Raw genomic sequence first — 27,132 nt, 5'->3', positions numbered from 1 at the left:
CACACTCTCTGCCTTACACAGTAACTCTGCTCTGTCGCAATTCTTTTCAAAGGTATAGTGCAGGTTCATTAATTTTTTTGTTTTGTTTTTTACTTTACAGCAGTGATTCCGTTAGTATGCACTCACGCGAGTGTGGCTAGCGATGTTCCTTGCTAATTTTTCCGATAAAACAGTCTCTTCGTTAATGTGTGTTAGTGTGTGTGTGTGTGTGTGTGTGTGTGTGTGCGCGCGCACATTATACACACACACACACACACACACACACACACACACATACACATGCAGAGCCTGCGCGCATAAATGGAAACACTTATCTGTCTGGATTTATTGTTACTTTTTTTAAAGGTATAATGCAAGTTAATTTGTTTTATTTTTACTTTATATTTTGTATTAATTATTTTTTATTTTTTCATTTTTTTGGGGATGTATAACGAATAATTTGAGTTTCCATAATTTCTTATGGGAAAATTTTATTTGGTTTTCGAGTGTTTTGGAATACGGAACAGATTATGTTCGTAATCTGAGGTTTCACTGTATACCTTTCCCTAATCAATTGAACTATACTATTAAAAGAGTCCCAACACTTAACTTCTTTCCACACCTGAATAAATTTATAAGAAATAAAGACTGCACTTTGTGACTGCCATGGAAACGATAGTCAGATAGTGAAAGGGTCATAATTCCTTCCTGTCTTGCATATGCTATATTAAAAGTCTTGTCCTGATTCTCTGCAGATGAACACATACAGCAAAACACAGCTACATATAATGGATATACTGAAGCATCAGTGTTCAACCATCCTGAGACCTGAATGTCCTCATGTGTGAACATGAAATTTTTTTTCAACAATATAGGCTATGTATACTGTATATAGTAATCTTGTTTATGAATACAATTCTTACAATTATACTTGTCTTAAAATGCAATGCATACAACATTAGAGTCTAGTCTCAGGAAGACATGTATAACAGTTCAGGACAAGTTTCAGACAGGTGTTTAAAAGAGGTGGGTGTGGGGGTTAAAAATGTATGTCTTGGACTGTAAAATCAACATCACTGGAGCTGGTATTACTGCCATTATAAACCGTGAAGTGAAACTCCTTTATGTTTGGATAAAATCTAAAAAAAAAAGTCCTTATAAGGCATTATAACTTAATCTATAATTTGATATTTAATTTTAAACCAAATGTTCTTCAATCCTAACACAACTATTTAACAAACAAACAATATTTATTTCAGCCATGTAGTTTTTTTTTGTTTTGTTCTAGTTTCACCTATAGTATACAGAAGGTCTAAGCTAGAATGTTTTAATGTTAATATTAACTTTAATATTTTGTGTTACTAAGGTTTTGACTAACAAAGCAGGCTACTGCTATATGAATTTTATAGTAGTGCAGTATTTAAAAAAGGTTTGGGAAGCGGTTTAGAATATAATTCAATAGTGTTGAAAAAAGTTGCACAAATGCAACTTGTGCAAAATTTAAACTAAATACAAACTTTACAATATAGAAAATTAAATAAATCACAATGGTCAGCTGTATGAAAGGGTTTTTTGTTTGTTTGTTTTTTCAGGAATCTTATGTAGAGATTTCCCCAGAATGCAGTGCACCTCACTGTTACATGTTTAAAATACTACTCACCTGTACTTGATGTTTGATCAGTTTGTCTATATAAAGTCCATGCTTTCAGTTTGTTTATTGTCTGTTATATTGACCCGATGGCACAAATAGAAACAAAAACATAGGCTGTTTTAATGTTAGTGGTTTTAATGTTATAGCTGACCAGCGTATATTGTTATATAAGTAAGTTCTTGTGTTGGTTAAAATGTTCTTGCTGAAAGTTTCTAACTTTTACACCATGCGGACATCTCTTTGGATTAAATAGGTTAATGTGATCATATATAATGGTACTGCTGTACCATTGTTTATCAAATTTACACATAATTTTACATTATATTTATTCAAGAAAGTAGACTTATTATTTTTCTTGTTTAGAGGGTAGTAACAGCGCTAGTAAATATAATTCTTTGTGGTGATTTATGTACAGTATGTCCTGTAAGTCTTGATCACCCTCACATGACTTTCTACCTGGATACTGCAGTGTCACAGAAGTTACTGATCTGATTGGATGATTTTACACAGAGGCGCTAAACACTGACACTGATGCAGCTGTCACATCTCTTACTTTCTTGAGGTGGTGTGCAGGCGATTGTAGTGTATTACTGGTGGTTAACTCATGCTCTCTTCAGTTGCTTTAATGATGAATCTACTTTTAATATTTTTCACACTATCGTGCATTAAGAAAACCGGCGCTCAGAGTAAGTTTTGTTAAATTCCTATGTTGGTTATAAATTTGACAAAGAAATTATAATATATTTATAATACTCTTGGGGATATGTGACTGTAATTGAAATACAGATTCTGTGTCATGGAATACTGTACATGTTAGGACAAGCAGATATCACATACACTCTAAAAAATAAATCTGTGCTGTACTAAATATTTGGGTAAAATGTTTTTATACTTAAAAATATTGAGTAAATATACTCAATATTTAAAAAAAAGTAAAAAAGATCATGTAAAATATACTTCATGAATTGAGTACAAGTCAGTAAAAAAAAAAATAAGTAGACCTGAATAACTATATTTAGTACAACTATGTGCACAATTGAGTAAATGTAATGAAAATCAGAAGTTAATTTAATGGTTACCCTAAGTGGCAATAAGTAAAATAATTAAGTAGATATAATTGAAATGCAGGGTAGAAGAAACTGAAAATTTTACTATTATTTAACAAACAAATGTGCTACGTGTCACGTTCTAAGGTATATTGCTGGCTGTTGTTACCGCCGTGGGCTAAGAAGGGCAAGCATAGACGCAGAGGTTTTTTTTTTTTTAAAAGATAACAAGAGTCTTTTATTGAAAACAAAAACTTACAGGTCCTTTACATATAACACACACAGGTTCTTTACACAACACACACACACACACGTTCTTTACACATAACACACACACACACAGGTTCTTTACACATAACACACACGCACACACACAGGTTCTTTACACATAACACACACGCACACACACAGGTTCTTTACACATAACACACACACAGGTTCTTCACACACACACACACACACACAGGTTCTTTACACATAACCCACACACACAGGTTCTTTACACATAACCCACACACACAGGTTCTTTACACACACACACACACACACACACACACACACGGGTTCTTTACACATAACACACACGCACACACACAGGTTCTTTACACATAACACACACACAGGTTCTTTACACACACACACACACACACACACACACACACACACACACACAGGTTCTTTACACACACACACACACACACACAGGTTCTTTACACATAACACACACACACACACACAGGTTCTTTACACATAACACACACACACACACACACAGGTTCTTTACACATAACACACACACACACACACAGGTTCTTTACACATAACACACACATATTCTTGTAATTATTACATTCTGGGGACAGTAGTCCCACACATATATTGTGTGGACACAACTTTCCCAAGGTCCTACAGAGGGAAAAAAAAAAATCAGGCAGATTTAATTTAAGTCCGGGAACACAAATATCACCTCAAATTTTTAATTTGAATCACAAAGTTTCTGTGCTTGGTTTTTTAACACCTTATAGGGACATGACGAGAACGTGTCACTTATGGGGACCTAATTTGCATACACAGAAATTTACCTGGTATTTATGTTGTTGTGGGGACATCACTGAAGTAGCCACATTTGCATACACACAATTAACTGGTATTTATATTGTTGTGGGGACATCACTGAAGTAGCCTCATTTGCATACACACAATTAACTGGTATTTATATTGTTGTGGGGACATAACTGAAATAGCCTCATTTGCATACACACAATTAACTGGTATTTATATTGTTGTGGGGACATCACTGAAGTAGCCTAATTTGCATACACACAATAACTGGTATTTATGTTGTTGTGGGGACATCACTGAAGTAGCGTCATTTGCATACACACAATTAACTGGTATTTATATTGTTGTGGGGACATCACTGAAGGAGCGTCATTTGCATACACACAATTAACTGGTATTTATGTTGTAGTGGGGACATCACTATTATGCATACAAAATGTATATAGTAAGGCAAGGCAAAAGCAAGAGAAAAACATTTTCCCCTCCTTTTACAGAGCTCTTGGATCCACATTTTATACATCTACTACTAGTAATATCCCCTGCAGTGCTATAAAAATCAGTACTTAGTCATGATAAGTGGGACTTATGTCAGTTAGATACAAAAACAGTGTTTATTCAACATTATGACAAGTTTAGTCACATATATTGAGCTGAAATTACTGTAAAATTCTATAATTATTTGCCCAACAAATAAGTGCAACACTACCACAGTCTTTATCAGCCACGACTGAGCCCTAACTGTGAGAAATATTTCACTCGTAAAAACAATTAACATAACAAAATGTATACTGTATGACAAGAATGTTGAGCATTCTGAACACTGAGCATAAAATAAAAACATCTATAAGCCTGACTAGCTTTCATCATTTTAAATTGTAAAGTATAAGGAGTATGTAATCATGTCACACCTTACATATTACAAGAAAATAAATGATTCTAGATTCTGGCTTTTTTTCTGGTAAGTGTTTACCGCCCTTCCCTTCCTAAAAGAGCACAGGCCCATTCTGCCCTCTGGGAGCTTCTGGACAGGGGCGGCTTCATGTAAACCCCGAGATTTGATTTTGCGATCTCCCAAAATAAAATCTTTTAAGGCTACAAACTGAAAATTAGATATGCTCTAGATATGCTCTATAACAATGACTTAGTGAACATTTTCTTTGTAAACATATACCAAAAGTTTAGTGCACCCTACTGCTTGTCAATATTCTTAATTATCATTCTTTCTTGTTAATCTCTCTTTTATAGGCCACAATCCGGTTATAAACATAAAATTTTCCACTTTGCCAGTCTCTTTCTTTAAGAGCTAATGGCTCTGATCTAATGCAGTTTTCACAGGCCAACTTCCCTGGTATGAGGCATGAAGTGATGAATGTCATCATATGTTTCTCCACTGCATGGATCTCATTTACTTGCCAAGCCTTTTTCTTTTTTGCAACAGGTGTTTTACTGTACCTAAATGTACAAAAGCACATTAGTTTAATTTAACAAACTGTAAATGTTCAAGACATATACAGAGTTCAATAACATGATGATAACATGAAGAGCCATGAAGAGTCTATTTGCAGTAGAGACATAACAGAAAACCGTAATACATATATGTACACACACACATATATATATATATATATATATATATATATATATATATATATATACAGTGGTGTGAAAAACTATTTGCCCCCTTCCTGATTTCTTATTCTTTTGCATGTTTGTCACACAAAATGTTTCTGATCATCAAACACATTTAACTATTAGTCAAAGATAACACAAGTAAACACAAAATGCAGTTTTTAAATGATGGTTTTTATTATTTAGGGAGAAAAAAAACTCCAAACCTACATGGCCCTGTGTGAAAAAGTAATTGCCCCCTGAACCTAATAACTGGTTGGGCCACCCTTAGCAGCAATAACTGCAATCAAGCGTTTGCGATAACTTGCAACGAGTCTTTTACAGCGCTCTGGAGGAATTTTGGCCCACTCATCTTTGCAGAATTGTTGTAATTCAGCTTTATTTGAGGGTTTTCTAGCATGAACCGCCTTTTTAAGGTCATGCCACAACATCTCAATAGGACTCAGGTCAGGACTTTGACTAGGCCACTCCAAAGTCTTCATTTTGTTTTTCTTCAGCCATTCAGAGGTGGATTTGCTGGTGTGTTTTGGGTCATTGTCCTGCTGCAGCACCCAAGATCGCTTCAGCTTGAGTTGACGAACAGATGGCCGGACATTCTCCTTCAGGATTTTTTGGTAGACAGTAGAATTCATGGTTCCATCTATCACAGCAAGCCTTCCAGGTCCTGAAGCAGCAAAACAACCCCAGACCATCACACTACCACCACCATATTTTACTGTTGGTATGATGTTCTTTTTCTGAAATGCTGTGTTACTTTTACGCCAGATGAAACGAGACACACACTTTCCAAAAAGTTCAACTTTTGTCTCGTCGGTCCGCAAGGTATTTTCCTAAAAGTCTTGGCAATCATTGAGATGTTTTTTAGCTAAATTTAGATGAGCCTTAATGTTCTTTTTGCTTAAAAGTGGTTTGCGCCTTGGAAATCTGCCATGCAGGACGTTTTTGCCCAGTCTCTTTCTTATGGTGGAGTCGTGAACACTGACCTTAATTGAGGCAAGTGAGGCCTGCAGTTCTTTAGATGTTGTCCTGGGGTCTTTTGTGGCCTCTCGGATGAGTTGTCTCTGCGCTCTTGGGGTAATTTTGGTCGGCCGGCCACTCCTGGAAGGTTCACCAGTGTTCCATGTTTTTGCCATTTGTGGATAATGGCTCTCACTGTGGTTTGCTGGAGTCCCAAAGCTTTAGAAATGGCTTTATAACCTTTACCAGACTGATAGATCTCAATTACTTTTGTTCTCATTTGTTCCTGAATTTCTTTGGATCTTGGCATGATGTCTAGCTTTTGAGGTGCTTTTGGTCTACTTCTCTGTGTCAGGTAGCTCCTATTTAAGTGATTTCTTGATTGAAACAGGTGTGGCAGTAATCAGGCCTGGGGCTGACTACAGAAATTGAACTCAGGTGTGATAAACCACAGTTAAGTTATTTTTTAACGGGGGGGCGCTAGTGTGCGAGCGTATGGAGTAGACGTGTGTTAACACAGCTCCTCTTCGCGATATTAATAATTTAGTATTACATACCAGATATATAAAAAAATTGGGGCCAGTCAACCAGTCTTACCTTTCTGAATATCTGATTGACATATATAAGTTGTAAGGTTAGTCATGTCGAAGGCAATTCAGTCTAAACTTACTGCTAGCCATAAAAGTAAAGAGGCTAATGTTAGCTCTCCCTCTGTGGCTAGCAAATTAACCCGCTCGGAGTCTTCTCACTCAGCGGAGATGTCACTGGCTACGTGCAAAGAGCTTTGTAAAGAGATGTCAGAGGCCATTCTTCGCGGCATTAACGAACGTTTCGACGCATTCGAGGTAAAATTTCAGTCTCTTTTGACCTCACAAGCCGACCTGGAGTCTCGGGTGGTCACTCAAGAGCAAGCTGTCAATGACCATGAAACCCGGATTCAACTTCTTGAAAAGAAATGTTCCGAACTGACCAGCGCTAACAAGCAACTGCAAACTAAAGTTTACGACTTGGAAGCACGCTCCCGCAGAAACAACATTAAAATTGTGGGCATTCCAGAAGGAGAAGAAAGCGGCAAACCCACAGAATTTGTCTCCAAGTTGATTTCGCAACTGTTCTCAGCGAAACATTTCCCAAAGCCTGTGTCTATTGACCGTGCTCACCGCTCGCTCCAGCCGAAGCCGGCTCCGGGCGCAAACCCGCGCACTATCATGGCCCGCGTTCACCATTATCAACAGAAAGAACTGATCATTCGCCTCGGTAGACAACAACCTCTGGAATATAACGGGAAGAGAATTTTTATCTTCCCGGACTACACAAACGAGGTATTGATGCAACGCCGCGCTTTCCGTGATGTGCTGCGAGTTCTTCGAGACACAGGTGTCAAACACAGCTTACGTTACCCGGCCAAGCTTCACATCCATCATGCAGACGGAGCACCCACCATCTTTTCAGATCCAAAAGAAGCAACACGGTTTGTGGAAGAGAATTATTCCCGTTCAGAGGCTGTCAAATAATAATTAATACTATTATTATTATTATAATTTTAATTCGTGGCAAGTAAAAACTGGCTGTGCCAAGTGAATTTTTGAACTGGTTGAACTGGTCCAATTCATGTTAGAGGTTGGGAGTCTTCAGTTGAGTTCATGGTAACATTTATAGGCTTTACACTGATGTTTCACTATCTACAGTTTCATAATTTGTGTACATCACTAAAGAAGCATATATCAATCGATATAATTGTTTTCTTTCAGCCTGTAACTTATATTACACTCCCATTATGTTCAATTATTTTATACTGGTATGTATATAGTTTCTTTTCATCTTCATGGAGAGGTTCTGTTTTTATAGGTGTTTTAGGTAGTTTTTGCAGTTACTGTATTGTTTATAAGTAGCTCAGTAGCCATCGCCCAGCAGCTCCTTCTGTTCTGATGAAAAGAGTCGTGCTTTGCCTATGCAGGCTTTTGTTATTGTGGATATATGTTGTCTTTGTCCTAGAGTTTTTATTTTTATTTTATTTTCATTTACTTTTTTTCTTTAGTTGCATTATGCTGCCAGGTAATCACCATCATTCTCACTGTAAGCATGCACTGGCTGTAGTGTCCTGTCTATCTTTTTTAAATGCACAGGTCTCAACAGGGTGTTAGGGTGGGCAGTCATCACCTCACTTTGGTTTCCTGGAACGTCAGGGGTTTGGGTCATGCTATCAAGAGGGGCAAGGTTTTTAAACACCTTAAGTCCCTTTCAGCAGATATAATTTTTCTACAAGAAACCCATATTAAAACCACAGAACAACGAAGATTAAGATGTAATTGGATTTCACAGGTTTACCAATCACCCTTTACTTCCAAGGCCCGAGGCGTTGCCATTCTCTTTCGCAAAAACGTTCCCTTTCAGCTTACTAATTCGTGCGCAGACCCAAATGGAAGATACATTATTATTTCTGGCAGTATTAACTCAATCCCTGTTACTTTCCTCAACATATATGGTCCAAATTTTGATGACCCATTATTTTTTAAAAAGGTTTTTAATCTGCTTTCAGACGATAATAAAACAAACATTATAATCGGAGGGGACTTTAATTGTGTTCTGGATCCCTATTTAGACAGATTATCCTCTTGTCCCCCACCCAATATTGCATCACCTCAAACTTTAAATAATTTAATTAAATCTAGGAATCTCATTGATATCTGGAGACTTCAACATCCCACAGATAAAGAATACTCCTACTATTCTCACGTCCATAAATCCTACAGTAGAATTGACTACTTCTTGGTGGATTCTAATTTAATTAAAAGTGTAAATAACACCAAATATCATAGCATACTTATCTCTGATCATAGTCCCCTACTAATGACCATTGATTTTACCCTTCCCAAACAACATTACTCATGGCGTTTCAATCCCTTGTTATTGGCTGACAATAAATTTCGTGAAAGCATGGTAGTGAAGATAAGCGAGTTTATTGAAATAAATGACACAGGGGAGGTATCAGATTCAACCCTTTGGGAAACACTTAAGGTGGTAATGCGTGGTCATATCACTTCTTATGAATCTTATGTTAGAAAGGAAAGGGACAAGCGTCTAATAGAAATTGAAAACATCCTTCCCATGCTTGAATCAGCATACCAAATTTCAAAATCCCCATTAGAGTTCAATGAAATTGTGAAGTTTAAATATGAATATAACTGCATTCTAGGATGTCAGGTTAATAATTCACTTCTTAAACTGAAACAAAAGCAATTTGAATTAGGAGACAAGCCGCAGAAACTGTTAGCACAGCAACTTAAAAGCTCTCAAGCTACTAGGTCAATCTATAGAATTAAATCAAATTCAGGCGTTTTGCTCACCAACCCTATGGACATCAACAACAGGTTTAGAGAGTTCTATAGTGACCTCTATTCCTCTAAATGTAATGTCACACAATCTGACCTAGATACCTTTTTTGACTCTATGGATAATCCAAGGCTCAGCGACCTGGCTAGGGAAGAATTGGACTTTGATTTTACCAAGGAAGAACTACTTTCGGTGATTAAATCATTTCCTTCCGGGAAGGCTGCGGGGCCTGATGGATTTTCTAGCGAATATTATAAAGCATTTTCAGACTTACTAACTCCATTATTACTCAGAATGATTTGTCATTCCGCAAAAGAGAAGACATTACCCAAAACTTTGTACGAGGCCAATATCTGTCTCTTACTGAAAAAAGGAAAAGATGACAGTGACCCCGCCAATTATAGGCCAATTGCTCTTCAAAACGTCGACAGAAAAGTTATTACAAAGGTGCTGGCAAACAGATTGAGTAAACATCTTACATCTATTATTCATCCTGATCAGACTGGGTTTATTCCAGGAAGGTTTTCCTTCTTTAATGTCAGGCGACTGCTTAATACAATATACGCAGATCATGGCAAGACTAATCAAACAGCTATTATATCCTTGGATGCACAGAAAGCTTTCGACCAGATAGAATGGCCATATATGTTTGAGTCGTTGCGGCGCTTTGGCATTGGTGAATTATTCATCTCTTGGGTAAAAATAATCTATAACAGTCCAGTATGCTCAATTATAACCAACGGTGATAAGTCAGTTTCATTCCCTCTACATCGTTCGGTTCAACAAGGCTGCCCTCTTTCACCTGCTCTTTTTTTCACTAAGCCACTTGCCTTAAAAATCAGAGGTCATCCCGATATCGAAGGCCTAACAGTGGGAGGCACTAAAACACTGATTAGTTTATATGCTGATGATATACTGTTATATCTGCAAAATGTAGAAAAATCAGTTCCTATTTTGTTGGAATTAATTAATTCATTTGGAAGATTGTCAGGATATACCATCAACTGGACAAAAAGTGATCTTATGCCATTGTCGGGTTTTTATAGCCCAGATTTCTTTGGAAATACATCATTTAGGATAGTCAGCGATCAGATCACTTACCTGGGCTTAAGAATTCCCAAAAATTCTAAATTAATATTTAAACTAAATTATTTAGAGTTCACATCTAGGTTAAAGCAGAATATAGATTGCTGGAAAATTCTCCCTTTATCCATGATAGGCCGTATTAACTCCATTAAAATGGTGTCCCTCCCCAGATTTCTTTACCTGTGTCAAAATTTACCTATCTTTCTCACATCTGCATTTTTTAAAACCTTGGATTCAGTTATTCTTTCTTATATCTGGAATTATAAAACTCCCAGGATATCTAAAGCTCACCTGCAAAAGCCCAAATCTCAAGGTGGGCTCGGCCTTCCTGTGTTTAGACAGTTCTACTGGGCTGCTAATGCGAGAGCATTAATGTATTGGAACACCTGCCGCACAATGGATCATGCACCTGATTCCCCTCTGTGGGTAAAAATGGAAGCTAACTCAGTTGGTGACTCTTCCTTACAGGCCTTGCTGTTCTCTAAGCTGGGTAAACCTAACACTTTAAGTTATATAACAAGAAACTCTATCAGAATTCTCAACCAGATCAAAAAGGTGCTCAATATACCCGAGACTTCAGTAAGAACCCCCATCTGTTTTAATCATTCTTTCCTGCCACCATGGTCAGACAAATGCTATGATGCTTGGAGTAGGAGTGGACTAGCTACCATCCAAGATTTTTATATTAATGGTAAATTCGCCTCCTTTGATCAGATAAGGGACAAATTCCAGCTTCCCAATTCACATTTTTTCCGCTATTTACAAGTTAGGCATTATGTCAGAGATAAAATAAAAAACTTTGAAAGTATACCAATCCAACATCCTTTCATCGACGTCTTGGTGCGTCCCTCTGACTCCAGACAAATGGTCTCATCGTTTGTATCTGTTTTCAGCAGTCAAGTTAAAACACCTACTGACCATCTACAAACGGCGTGGAGTAGCGAGTTGGGCATTGACCTGTCTGAATCCTTGTGGACTGAAATTATGGCCAGAATACATTCTTGTTCCATTAACAGTAGACACCATTTAATTCAGTTTAAAGTAATACACCGTCTTCACTACTCTAAGTCTAAACTGCACAAGATTTATCAATCCGTTTCAGCTCAATGTGACAGGTGTAAAATTTCAGAGGGTACCTTGTCACACACTTTCTGGCATTGTCATAAACTTACAGGATATTGGTCAGACATTTTTTCTTGGTTTTCCAAAGCATATGGCAAAGATATTAGTCCTCATGCTGAACTAGCAATCTTTGGTTGTTCAGAATCAACGCTGCATCTACCTAAAGCCTTACAGAAATCTTTGATGCTTGGTATGAACACCGCCAAGAGGCTAATTTTAACAGACTGGAAATCTCACTCTGCGCCATCTTTTCAAAGGTGGATTTTGGAAATGGTGTCTATTATCCGGATGGAAAAATTAAGGTACACACGATCCAATTCCTTGGATACATTTTTCGATATTTGGAGTCCGTTTCTTTCCTATCTGGAGAACAACAAAGACAGGAATACTGTTCATATTTAACAATTCATAGCCTACTATTGCATGTTGTACATTTAATGTACCCCCTGGCAGCTTAGTTATTTAGTTATTTATTTTTTAAGTTTATTTACTTATTTTTAAGTGTATGTGCGTAATCATTTAATTGTTAGTTTTGGTGTGTGTGTTTTTTTTTTTGTTTTTTTTGTTTTGTTTTTCTTCTTATAATTTTTTTTTTTTTCAGGTACTGTGTGTAGTAAATGTGTCGTTATGTTTCAATCTGTTGGTTGTTAATAATGTAAAATTAATAAATATAATAAAAAAAAAAAAAAAAAAAGTTATTTTTTAACAAGGGGGGCAATCACCTTTTCACACAGGGCATGTAGGTTTGGATTTTTTTTTCTCCCTAAATAATAAAAACCATCATTTAAAAACTGCATTTTGTGTTTACTTGTGTTATCTTTGACTAATAGTTAAATGTGTTTGATGATCAGAAACATTTTGTGTGACAAACATACAAAAGAATAAGAAATCAGGAAGGGGGCAAATAGTTTTTCACACCACTGTATACACACACACAGTACAGGCCAAAAGTTTGGACACACCTTCTCATTCAAGGTGTTTTCTTTATTTTCATGACCATTTACATTGGTAGATTCTCCCTGAAGACATCAAAACTATGAATGAATACATTTGGAGCTATGTACTTAACAAAAAAGGTGAAATAACTGAAAACATGTTTTATATTCTTGTTTTTTCAAAATAGCCACCCTTTGGCCTGTACTGTGTGTGTATATATATATATATATATATATACTCAACAAAAATATAAGCGCAACACCTTTGTTTCTGCTCCGATTTTGTATGAGATGGACTTAAAGATCTAAAATTTATTCCAGATACACAATATTACCATTTCTCTCAAACATTGTTCACAAATCAGTCTAAATGTGTGATAGTGAGCAATTTTGCTTTGCTGAGATAATCCATCCCACCTCACAGGTGTGCCACATCAAGATGCTGATCTGACATCATAAGTAGTGCACAGGTGTACCTTATACTGCCCACAATAAAAGGCCACCCTGGAATGTGCAGTTTTTTGCTTTATTGGGGGTCTGGGGACTTAGAACCGGTCAGTATCTGGTGTGACCACCATTTGCCTCATGCAGTGCAACACATCTTCTTCGCATAGAGTCAGATTGTCAATTGTGGCCTGTGAAATGTTGGTCCACTCCTCTTCAATGGCTGTGCGAAGTTGTTGGATATTAGTGGAAACTGGTACACGCTGTCGTATACGCCGGTTAAGCACATCCCAAACATGCTCAACAGGTGACATGTCCGGTAAGTATGCTGGCCATGCAAGAACTGGGACATTTTCAGCTTCTAAGAACTGTGTACAGATCCTTGCAACATGGGGCCGTGCATTATCTTGCTGAAACATGAGGTGATGTTCATGGATGTATGGCACAACAATGGGCCTCAGGATCTCATCACGGTATCTTTGTGCATTCAAAATGCCATCAATAAAATGTACCTGTGTTCTTCGTCCATAACAGATGCCTGCCCATACCATAACCCCACCACCACCATGGGCCACTCGTTCAACAACATTGACATCAGCAAAGCGCTCACCCACACGCCGCCACACACGCTGTCTGCCATCTGCCCTGAACAATGTAAACCGAGATTCATCCGTGAAGAGAACACCTCTCCAACGTGCCAGATGCCATAGAATGTGAGCATTTGCCCACTTAAGTCTGTTACGGCGACGAGCTGGAGTCAGGTCAAGACCCCGATGAGGACGACGAGCATGCAGTTGAGCTTCCCTGAGACGGTTTCTGACAGTTTGTGCAGAAATTGTTTGGTTATGCAAACCAATTGTTTCAGCAGCTGTCTGAGTGGCTGGTCTCAGACGATCTTGGAGGTGAACCTGTCGGATGTGGAGGTCCTAGGCTGGTGTGGTTACACGTGGTCTGCGGTTGTGAGGTCGGTTGGATGTACTGCCATATTCTCCGAAACGTCTTTGGAGACGGCTTATGGTGAAGAAATGAACATTCAATGCACGAGCAACAGATCTGGTTGACATTCCTGCTGTCAGCATGCCAAATTGCACGCTCCCTCAATGCTTGTGGCATCTGTGGCATTTTGCTGTGAGACAAAACTGCACATTCCAGGGTGGCCTTTTATTGTGGGCAGTATAAGGTACACCTGTGCACTACTCATGATGTCAGATCAGCATCTTGATGTGGCACACCTATGAGGTGGGATGGATTATCTCAGCAAAGCAGAAGTGCTCACTATCACACATTTAGACTGATTTGTGAACAATGTTTGAGAGAAATGGTAATATTGTGTATCTGAAATTTTTTTTAGATCTTTAAGTCCATCTCATGAAAAATCGGAGCAGAAACAAGATCTGATATATATACTCAGCAAAAAAAAAAAAGTCCCTTTTCAGGACTGTGTATTTTAACAATAATGTTGTAAAAATCCAAATAACTTTACAGATCTTCATTGTAAAGGGTTTAAACAATGTTTTCCATGCATGTTCAATTAACCATAATCAATTAATTACCATGCACCTGTGGAATGGTCATTAAGACCTTAACAGCTTACAGAAAGTAGGCATTTAAGATCACAGTTCTAAAAACGCAGGACACTTAAGAGACTTGTCTACCGACTGTGAAAAACACCTAAAGAAAGATGCCCAGGGTCCCTGCTCATCTGTGTGAACGTGCATTAGGCATGCTGCAGGGAGGCATGAGGACTGGTGATGTGACTAGGGCAATAAATTGCCATGTCCACATTGTGAGACACCTAAGACAGCGCTACAGGGAGACAGGAAGGACAGATGATCATCCTCGCAGTGGAAGACCACGTGTAACAACACCTGCACAGGATCGGTACATCCGAATATCACACCTGCGTGACAGGTACAGGATGGCCACAACAACTGCCCGAGTCACACCAGGAACACACAATCCCTCCATCAGTGCTCAGACTGTCCGCAATAGGCAGTCCATGAGGAGGAGATGCACTGCAGTACTTCAAGCAGCTGGTGGCCACACCAGATACTGACTGGTACTTTTGATTTTGAGCCTCCCTTCATTCAGGGACACATTGTGAAACATTTTTAGTTTATGTCTTATGGTGTTGACTCTTTTAGTGTTCATACAAATATTAACACATTAAGTTTACTGAAAGTAAAAACAGTTGAAAGTCAGAGGACGTTTCTTTTTTTGCTGAGTCTATATATATATATATATATATATATAAAACGGTTTTCTGTTACGTCTCTACTGCAAATAAATGTATATATATATATATATATATATATATATATATATATATATGACACTGGTTTAATATGCAAATACTATGTTTAACTACATCTAAAAACTCCAGTTTCTCCCACAGTCCAAAGACATGTAGATATAGTGAACTGCCTACTCTGAATTGCCCATAGGTGTGAATTTGAGTGGTTGTTTGTTTGTGATAGGCCTGTGATAGACCTGTGATAGAATGGTGACCTGGTCTTGGTGTACCCTGCCTGCACCAGAATGGATGGATTGGTGAATATTTACAATGCCTATAAAAAGTATTCACCCCCTTGGATTTTTCACCCTTTTATTGCTTTTTAGAAGTTAAATCATGTTCAATACAATTAGGCTTTTTGACAACAATTTGCAAAAACAAAGTAAAAAAAAAAAAGGCAAGAGGTGACTGTTGTGGAACAGGAAGTAGCAAGTATTAGTAGAAGTGAGGTGAGAAGGGCGTTGAAGAGGATGAAGAGTGGAAAGGCTGTTGGTCCTGATGACATACCTGTGGAGGTATGGAAGTGCTTAGGAGAGGTGGCAGTAGAGTTTCTGACAAGTTTGTTTAACAAGATCTTGGAGAGTGAGAGGATTTCAGAGGAATGGAGAAGTGTATTGGTGCCAATTTTTAAGAACAAGGGAGATGTGCAAAGCTGTGGCAATTATAGAGGTATAAAGCTAATGAGCCAGACAATGAAGCTGTGGGAAAGAGTAGTGGAAGCTAGGTTAAGGGCAGAGGTGAGCATTTGTGAGCAGCAATATGGTTTTATGCCTAGAAAGAGTACATCAGATGCAGTATTTGCTTTGAGGATGCTGGCGGAGAAGTACAGAGAAGGTAACAGGGAGTTGCATTGTGTCTTTTTAGATTTAGAGAAAGCATATGACAGGGTGCCAAGAGAAGAGCTGTGGTATTGTATGAGAAGGTCTGGAGTGGCAGAGAAGTATGTTAGAGTAGTGCAGGACATGTATGAGAGCTGTAGGACAGTGGTAAGATGTGCTGTAGGTGTGACAGAAGAGTTCAAGGTGGAGGTGGGTCTGCATCAAGGATCGGCTCTAAGCCCCTTTTTGTTTGCTCTGGTGATGGACAGGATGACAGATGAGGTAAGACAGGAGTCCCCATGGACTATGATGTTTGCAGATGACATTGTGCTCTGTAGCGAGAGCAGGGAACAGGTGGAGGAAAATTTGGAGAGGTGGAGGTATGCTCTGGAAAGCAGAGGAATGAAGGTTAGCCGCAGCAAGACAGAATACATGTGTGTAAATGAGAGGAACCCAGGAGGATCGGTGTGGATACAGGGAGCAGAGGTAAAGAAGGTGCAGGATTTTAAGTACTTAGGGTCAACGGTCCAGAGCAATGGAGAGTGTTCAAAGGAAGTGAAGAGGCGAGTACAGGCAGGTTGGAATGGGTGGAGAAAAGTGTCAGGTGTGTTGTGCGATAAAAGAGTATCAGCGAGAATGAAAGGAAAGGTGTACAGGACAGTGGTGAGACCAGCAATGCTCTACGGCTTAGAGACAGTGGCACTGAAGAAAAGACAGTAGGCAGAGTTAGAGGTAGCAGAGCTGAAGATGTTGAGGTTCTCCTTGGGAGTGACAAGGATGGATAGGATCAAGAATGAGTTTATCAGAGGGACAACCCACGTTAGATGTTTTGGAGATAAAGTCAGAGGGGCCAGATTGAGGTGGTTTGGACATGTTCAGAGGAGAGATTGTGAATATATTGGTAGAAGGATGTTGAGGTTGGAACTGCCAGGCAGGAGGTCTAGAGGAAGACCAAAGAGGAGATTTATGGATGCAGTGAGTGAGGACATGAAGTTAGTTGGTGTGCGAGAAGAGGATGCAGAGGATAGGGTTAGATGGGGGCAAATGATTCGCTGTGGCGACCCCTGAAAGGAAACAGCCGAAAGTCAAAGAAGAAGAAGAAAAGGCAAATTACAGATGTGGCCATTAAGAGTGCGTGTGTTTTCCCGCGAGATGCCGCAATTTAGCGCGCGGCGTGCAGCGACTTGCTGTAAGCAACATTCGGGAATTTAAATAAATGTGTTGTGCTTCACTGAATATCTGCCAGATGGCGCTTGGAAGGACTTCATCTAAAAGCCGGACCAAGTACTGTACCTCGAAGAACTGTGTATAATTACTTAGCCTAAAACAATATTGTTTCCAATGCTGAAGCAAACATAAATTTTATTTTGTTTTACGATGATAAATAAATGATAAATGTGTGTATATGTGCTTCATATTATTTTCACAATGATGAAATGAGATGCCCAAATTCGTGCTTTAAAAGTTCTCTTTTAGTGCCTCCTATTCCTATTAATCCTGGGTTGTTGTTCTTTTAGTGTGTGTGTGCTTTACAATGCCAGACAACATTCAAATGCAAATTACTCACTCTTCCCAAGTGTGAATTAGCTGTTCTCACCTATACATTCAGAGGAACTGTAATGTACCTCTCCACACTTTAAAAACCTCTTGAGTCTGAGGCTCTTCTGTGTTCATCACTTTCAGTGATTAAGGCCTCTTTTTAAATTTGTGTAAATTTTATCTTCTGGATTCTAGATTCTAAAGTTGACATTGTTACCGTTTTTAATCCTTGGAATGGAAGAAATTGATATTTTCCTTATTATAGCATAAATTGCATTGTTTTTAATCAAAAAGGCCAATTTGTCTTTTCCTCATAAAGTGTTTAGGTGAAATTCCACCTATACAAGTGTGACAAATATGCAAAGGAAAAAATTAGGAAGGAGCAAATACTTTTTCATGGCACTGCACATGCAGTCAGATTGTTCCACTGGGATCCGCGGTAACATAAAAACGCGCTCTTTGTCGGCGGCGCACGGAATACATGTTGTCTTTTGCCAGCGGTGGTACAGCGCAACTGGGGGCATTATTTACTATTAAAGAAAATTATGATGATCCGTCACAGCGTGCGCCTGTGATGGGTGTGCGCCCAAATCTACTATCGCTACTCGCGCACTCCGTTGGCTCCCTGAATAGGCGGCAAAGGGACGGAGCCGCTTATTTGTTCCGGCTGGCGATAATTAACGTTAATATGATCTCGGGCTTGCTCCACATTTTAGCCCGAGGTCCGGGAAGTACGTGATGTGGTGGAGAATAGGCAGTGGCGGTTCTACACTGAATTGCTACCCGGGCGAAACTCTCTCCCGCCGCCCCCGCCACTTCTAACCCCCCTGCGCGATGTGTATAAATCAATGTGTGTGTGAATAATATGAAATTGTATGTGATATAGGTATATATTAACTCATGATAGGGTAATTTTACTATGCTAAATTTATGAATTACACTCTATGGTGTTATATTTCTGCCACAATTCTGAGCGCGTGGTTTGACATTTTGAGAGCAGACAAAGAACTCTATGCACGTGCAATGTCTCTACTGCGCGCGCAACAGCTCGATTCTGCACATGCAGAGTCTTCCCTGCTCGCTCAACATGTTCTCCGCACGCGCTCGACTCTGCAACTCTCTAGGGGCCTTACAGTACATCCCCCCCCCCTGGGTGGGAGGGTGGTCGAGCCCAGATTGCCGCCAAAGTCGAGCTGCGGAGGCAGCTGCTGGACCCTTCACATAGACCAGGCAGTTGAGGCAGCACTGGATCGCTGGAGTAGGCCGGGCGGCGGAGGCAGCACTGACTCGCCCTCGCGTATTGAGCAGCGGGCGCAACACTGGGTCGTCCTCCAAGCCGGGCGGCTGATGCAGCACTGGGTTGTCCTAAACGCCGGGCGGCCGATTAAGCAGCGACCTATCCTCAAAGCCAGGCAACAACTCACTGTCTCGCTGTCGGGGTCAAGCGGTGGTGGACTCCTGACGTCGAAGCTGGGTGGTGGAGGCAGTCCTGGATTTGCTTTGTGGACCTGGCTGATGAGGCAGGGCCGGATCATTGTAGGCCGGGTGGCGGAGGCAGCATACTCATAACGTTGAGTATCGTATGCAGTGCTGGGTTGCCCTCCAAGCCGGGCAGCCGATGCAACCCTGGGTCGTTCTCCCAGCCAAGTGGTGAAGACAGTCCAGGATCCTCCACTGGGGCTCTCGGACGAGGGTGGAGCCTCCACTGAGGCTCTCGGACGAGGGTGGAGCCTCCACTGAGGCTCTCGGACACTGAAGGGACCTTCCCTGTGGGTCTGTCGTTGCCCCTCTGCTATGCCCTTGTAAAGGTCGAGCATTCTGTCACGTTCTAAGGTGTATTGCTTGCTGTTGTTACCGCCGTGGGCTAAGAAGGGCAGGCAGAGACGCAGAGGGTTTTTTAACAGTTAACAAGAGTCTTTTATTGAAAACAAAAACAATACTTCCCCAAAACTAAAACAAAACACCGGCTACTGAGGCTTAACATACACATAGGCTCTTTAAACTTAGCACACACTCACACAGGTTCTTCATATATAACACACTCACACAGGTTCTTCACACAGGATCTTCTAACATAACTCTCACACACTCACAGGATCTTCTAACATAACTCTCACACACTCACAGGATCTTCTAACATAACTCTCACACACTCACAGGATCTTCTAACATAACTCTCACACACTCACAGGATCTTCTAACATAACTCTCACACACTCACAGGATCTTCTAACATAACTCTCACACACTCACAGGTTCTTTACACATAACTCTCACACACTCACAGGTTCTTTACACATAACATACACATAGGGTCTTCTAAACCTGGCACACAGCCTCGCGCTCCTATGCGCGAACACACACACACCTGCGCTCCTACAAGCGGTGTACCACGCATTTACGCTCCTCCGAGCGACACACACACACTTCTCGAGCACATCCAGGCTTAGAACATACACAAACTTAGAGCCTAAACTAAAGACAGGGAGAGCCACTAGAGCCACTAAAGACAAAGGGAAAACCTAGAAACAAGAGGACAAAAGACACATTAAATAGTACTCACATCATATACAAATTAAACTAAATCAACTTATCTACAATTAACATAGAGCACAAGCCTTCAGAGCCAGTTAAACACAAATCCCTTTCTAAACAAAACACAAAACAAATGCCCACTAAACAGTCTTAATGCTCGACACAGTTTCCCAGAACTAACAGCTTTTACCATCTCTAATGAGCTACCTCGGCTCAGGTGAGCTTCGTCCTCACCTGACCGAGGTGCCTTCTGGGAAACTGAGTCTACCAACAAAACTACATGAACAAAAAATAATCATGGCCACAGTGCCCTCTAGGGGCAGTCCCTTACACTACGTTTACTAAATATTTCAAATGAATTTAATTCATACTGCTCTATCACAGAATTAATATGTTACACTTAATTTTCTTAAACTATATTTACCCTTTACTCAAGGGTTATTTAAATTTAGGTCGATGCATCTAATGACACCAATTATAAACAAATAAACAATACAACATTGCCATTTTAATTAAACATTTATTTACCAAATTTGACAAGACACAACTCAATCTGGTTTACTTTGCAAATGACATTTAATAAGATCATAAACAATGAGCGGAATCTTATTTGTAAACAGTCTCATAAACAATACTTCTGCCACAAGTATTATATAGTTAATATGTGGAAAGTAGACTTTTGTATTAGAATCTAATAAATCACAGTTTATATCTGAAAGATTGCACAACTTCACACTTCAGTTTCCTGAAAACTGTGGGATCTGAATATCCTTTTGATGATGTGTCAAATGTGCAGATCTTACACTGCCATACCATAAGCTGGCATCTAAAAAAGGGATATTTGGGGATACAAGCAAGTACAAGTGTCACTGTTACTATAAAGTCTACCAGACTGGTAAAATAGTAATTCTGCTCAAATACATACTTTTAAGACCAATATAGTACATCATCACACTTAGATGTAAAACTGATTTGATTTTACAGAGCCCATAGCTGGTAAAATTCCAGTGAACATTTGATCACCAAAGGCATTTTGCAGAACAATGCACAACCTGACATATAAAGAAAAAAATAGAAAGAGAAATGAAGAGAGCTTTTACTTTAATGAGTGTGTTCTGTTATTCTGCCCAAAGATCCTGCTTTGACTTGAATGTACCTTGTACATGTCTGTGTCCCATGTATAAAAATGATACCCCACTTTATTTACGCATAACTATTTTTAACTTTAGTTAATAGAAAATCTAGTATATTCTAGTGGAAAACTCGTATATTCTGGATTCATTATAGGTAAAGTGAAATTTTTTAAGCCTTGTTTTAAATTCTATATCTGTGAAAGAGATTTGTGTTTTACACAAAAATAAATTGAAAATCAGTTTTAGTTCCTTTTACTTACATATTACAACATACATAACATTTTTCACATCAATATTTTAATTTCATATTACTTTCTCCCAATTATAATTCTGAGAGAAATGTTGTACTTTTACTAAATCTTTATATTTCATAGCTTTATTTACTAGTTCAGTACTTACCACATTTATTTCATCAACAGCAAATTTAATAATGTTTAAATACATTATGTTAGTGAAGTACTTGTAGTACTTTTGCACTTTAAATACATTTGAAGTTTAGAACGTCATGTACTTAGGACTTGAAGTTCTATTGTTTTAAACAAAGTTATGCAGCATTATACTGCTAATCAAACTGCCTGCCTGCAGTGCTGTAAATCATGACTGGAGCTGTACTGGACTCGGAGCTGTGCTGGACTTGGAGCTGTTGCTCTCTGCAGTGTCACTGCTGTTGGACGCACAGCTGATGCATTTACGTTTTTCAAACAGTTTCCTGCTGCTGCGTGCTCAGTGTTTAATCATGCTAAAAATACTCACATACAGTAACGGATAAAACACTACTAAAACCAGGTGTCTAAACAGTGCCAGAGCCCGGACACTGCACCTCATTTCTGCTGTTTAAACCTGCTTTGGTCTGCGTTTCCTCCTTAAAGTGTCGGAGTGAAACGAGCAGACTCGCGGTTCAGGGTGTGAGGTGGACCGTTACAAATGTATTAATTATTTGAACATGCTCCTTTTATATCCTCGCCACAGTGGCGGTCGGCTGCGCAAAATCACCTCATTTGGCGGGAAAAATTAAAACATTGCATTACACAGAGAAACCAGGACGTGCACGCTGCTCGGTGTTAAATCTCTGGTTTATACCAGATTTTAAGTGTCTGTATTAACCGCGCTTTAGCTGAGCAGTTTTTTGGTTGGAACAAACAAGTAAAATCACAATGAACACCAGGACTGGCCTGTTGCTAGCTATCGTTAGCTCTGGAGCTCGGCTGTGACAGGATTCAGAACAGTAACCTACACCCCATAAAGTTGTGTGTGCAGGCAGACAGAGTCATTATTACAGTAACTTGTGTTAGCTGTTTACTCACCAGGATTTGTAAGGAATGTTCCAGGTGCTTCATGTCCATTCTCACATCCTCACAGCCTTCTTGTCTCTGATGTTACACCAGACTTTCCATGAGCACTTGCATAGGGCAATTTACTCAATTATTTAAGTTTTTGTTGTTATACATAAAGAATATTGAGTATTGAGTGATGATTAATTGTAGTTCTTAAAAACTAATCAGTATAATTACTCCATTGCCAAATATTTTGATTGAAATGTATCAAAAATATTAAGCGCATGTTAAAAATATAATTTAGTTAGTCAAATACTAATTTCTATTTGTAAAATAAACTTAAATTATAGTGTAAATTTAAGACAAAATAAACAGTTGTTTTTTTAGACAAGATCCTAGAGTACTTTAATGAGAAATACGCTGATCCAGACACTGAAGACCTTCTTGACATGGAATCTTTTGTAGACCCTCGATTCAGAACAAAGTACATCAAAGAGGAGAAGATTGAGTGTATTATGTCAAAGGCTGCTGCTGAGATTGAAGAAATGGTGGTGAATCAAAATGCAGAGAGTCCTGTTGCTACTCAGCCGGAAACAGAAGAAGCAGTAACTGATCCAGCAGTGCCAGCTAATAAGAAGCACAAAGGTTTAGGTAGTTACTTCAAAAAGAAAACAACACAGCAAGTACCTCCCCTCTCAAACAGAGACCTCATTGACTTTGAACTAAAGAGCTACCTGCAGACTATGGAGACTAAAAGCGAAACAGCGAACTCCTTTAAAGTGGTAGAAACTGCATAAAATGAATTTTTCAAAGTTGTCCAGTTTGGCTAAGAAATATCTCTGCATTCCAGCCACAAGTTCTCCGTCTGAACGTGTCTTTAGCACAAGTGGCAACATTGCCACTTGCCACAGGTCTGTGCTGAAGCCAGAGACTGTGGACCAGCTTGGCTCACAATTTAAAGTAGCAACTGAAATGTTGTTTCAGCACTTTGTTTTGATGTTTTATGGTGCTGTTACCTCAGACACATGTTTTTAAGTAAAAAGCCTTTTGAGATTTTGGTTACCATGTTCACCTGGTACAGAAAACAAGTGAAGATAAAGAAAAAAGGGAAAAAGTTGGTTTTAGTCTTTTTTTTTTTACAGAGCTGGTATACTGTCAGGCACTATGTTAGTACCTGTTATTCTAAGAACATTAAACTTATAATACATTGCAGTCAACTGTATGGTTATAAGTACTGACAAATGTTGTGTCAGATTTTAGTTCATTTTAGAACTTTGTTTTGATGTTTTATGGTGCTGTTAACTCAGACAAATGTTCTCAAGTGAAAAGCCTTTTGTGATTTTGGTTACCATGTTTATTCTGGTACATAAAACAAGTGAAGATAAGGAACAGGAAAAAAAAGTTAGTTTTTAGCTTTTACAGAGCTGGTAAATAAGTGTTGACTCTGTTTTCAATGTGTAAATATAAAACTTCATTTCACAAAGTGATCGTCAAGCACCTTCAATTAGCAGTTTTTTTAGCAGACAATTAACATTTGTCATTTCATAAGCAATTGCAGTTAAACCTTGGATTGCAAGCATAATTCGCTCAGGAAGTGTGCTTGTATATCAAAACACTCGTATATCAAAGTGAATTTCCTTCATAAGAAATAATGAAAATATAAAGTTTATAAAGATGAATGTTTCTGTTCGTGTGTTTGTGTCATACACGCTGTGTATCTGTGTGTGTTCCTCCTCTCTTATTTGAGGGGCTATTGTGCGGCATGACTTTCACATACACACACACTAAGGGAAACTGTTTTTCGTTTCATCAGAAAACTTAAGTAACCAAGAAAGCTCTCTAATGACCCTCAAGTGCGCGCACACTAATGGAATCACTGCTGTAAAGTAAAAATAAAACAAATTAACCTGCAATTTACCTTTGAAAAGAATCACGTGCCGCTCAGCGGCAAAACAAGAAGCCCATGCATACCCCATGATACTCGATGATATTTGGTACTCGTATATCAAGACTCGCTCGTTTTTCAAGTCAAAATTTATCAAAAATCTTTGCTCGTCTTGCGGAACACTTGCAAACGGGTTACTTACATTCCGAGGGTCTATTGTATTGTATTCATATTTATAAGTCCATGTTTTAATTTGCCTGTTATAGCTTTTTTTATTACTACTATAATTGTAATAATGTTTATTTAATTTTGGCTATTATTATCTTTATTATAACTTAAATTAGCTGGCATATTATCTGCCTATAAATTTGCATTATGTTGCACTGCATTAAATGTGATTTAAAAATATTTATTGTTGTTATTGTTGGTGTATGATGCTTAATGCTCCGTTTATTACACTGACAGCCTGTTCTTGCTGAGTTGTAGTCAAAAATGTATTTCTTTTTTGTTTTTCCCCACAGTTAAGCATGTAGACTCTGGTATGACTGGATGCAGTGACTCAGATAAAGAGTTTGTTCTGCAACATGATGATGAGGAAGTATTTCACTCAGATTTTAAAAAAAAAGCTCAGGTGATGAAGTTCCCTGAATTTGCAGACTCTGTAAAATTTCCTGATCTTTATGAGTTAAGTGACTCAGATCAAAAGACTTGCAAATACAACCGTGATCTAGCAGTGAAAGTCTACAAAAGTCCTCCAGAAGCTCTGGGTGAGTAAAAAGAGGAGCATCAGCGTACTTCTCCAAACACACCTACATTTATTAATTAGTTCAAATATATTCATTATTTACTTATAAATACTAATACTAAGTATCTACATTTGTATTATATTTCTTAATTGAATGTGTATATCTATTTTCTCCACTTATTATATTCTCTCAAATAGAATATAAATATAAAGTCTAAAATATATTACATTTTCATTTTTGGTTTATGTTGTAGGATGTAATAAATGCTCTCCTAAATGTTTGTGCAGGTAGTGAACACTCACAAGCTGCTGAGCTATTATATTCTTCTGTATTATTATTATTAGTATTATTAGTATTATTATTGTTGTTGTTGTTGTTGTCCACAGATGTTCCCCAAAACTCCATCTATCCCAGAGATAATGTGAGACTTGGTAGAAAAAGCACACTCATCTGTCATTCAGCACATTTCTTCCCTCCTCCTGTTCACACCACCTGGACCAGAAATGGTGTAAATGTGACTGATGACTTCTCAATCAGTCAGTACTACCCGAATGAAGATGGCACCTACAACCAGTTCTCCCACCTGACCTTCACTCCACAGGAAGGAGACGTTTACACCTGCACGGTGCAACACAAGACTCTGGAGACACCCGACACCAAGACATGGGGTGAGACCACAAAAAAAAACCTGCCAAAGACAATACATCAAATGTTTAACAACTAAAGAAATCAATTTAATGTTACTGTAGCTATTAAATACACATTTTATTAAATGTAAAAGAAACTGATTTAACACAGTTTGTGTGTGTGTGTGTGTGTGTGTGTGTGCAGAGGTGGAAGTTAAGCTTCCCAGTGTGGGTCCGGCTGTGTTTTGTGGAGTGGGTCTGGCTGTAGGACTGCTCGGAGTCGCTACTGGAACTTTCTTCCTCATCAAAGGAAACCAGTGTAACTGAAATTAAAGCTCAGATTACTGCTGTGAAGATCCACAATCTTAATAAATCCTTAAATGTTCCTTAACTTTATATAATGAATTAATGCAATGTATTTTAGTGAAAAAGTATCCTACAAAAATAATAATACCAAATGTGTAATAAATGTAAAACATTTTAATTTTAAACTCTATTAGCAGATATTATAAAAGTCATACTGGCCCTTTTATGTTTCTTGAATATATTTTTTGTGTTTTTATTTTCTTACTTGACAAGAGCATGATTCTTTTAAAATTCTTTTAAAGGAGCAGGCAATAAAACACACCAAACACAAGCCACATTGAATTCAACTTAGATTTCAAAAACACATGTTTCAATTGTTTCCAGAATGCTTTATTAAAACTGTTAAGGGTTTATTATGCTGAATAAATCAGCAAAGCCATGTAAAATCACCACTTTAAATGGTCTCCGTTATTTTCTCTGCCATGCTAATAAGAACAATTACACACTATTACAAAGTGCTAATACTGGATATCTAATTATAAGGATCATGTCCATGATTTCATATTGGCTTTAGGCAAGGCAAGGCAAGTTTATTTGTATAGCACATTTCATACACAATGGTAATTCAAAGTGCTTTACATAGAAGAAGAAAATAAACATGAAATGAAATAAAAGATAATAGCAATAAGACATTTTAACAAAAACTTTTAAATTTCATTTAAAATAAAAATAA

General features: G+C 38.4%; 1 protein-coding gene across 1 annotated transcript; it reads left to right on the top strand.

Annotated features, from left to right (window-relative positions):
* Positions 1-2,202: 2,202 nt before the first annotated feature.
* Positions 2,203-26,854, top strand: LOC128530028 (H-2 class II histocompatibility antigen, A-U alpha chain-like). Its single transcript, XM_053503719.1, has 4 exons — positions 2,203-2,316; positions 25,243-25,488; positions 25,854-26,135; positions 26,299-26,854. The coding sequence occupies exons 1-4, from the start codon at positions 2,235-2,237 to the stop codon at positions 26,418-26,420; spliced, it is 732 nt and encodes a 243-aa protein (XP_053359694.1). The 5' UTR covers positions 2,203-2,234; the 3' UTR covers positions 26,421-26,854.
* Positions 26,855-27,132: the final 278 nt, after the last annotated feature.

Source organism: Clarias gariepinus, chromosome 9, assembly GCF_024256425.1.
Source record: "Clarias gariepinus isolate MV-2021 ecotype Netherlands chromosome 9, CGAR_prim_01v2, whole genome shotgun sequence".
Classification (NCBI taxonomy): domain Eukaryota; kingdom Metazoa; phylum Chordata; class Actinopteri; order Siluriformes; family Clariidae; genus Clarias; species Clarias gariepinus.
The sequence above is the reverse complement of the archived record's forward strand: the minus strand, read 5'-3'. Positions and strand labels throughout refer to the sequence as shown.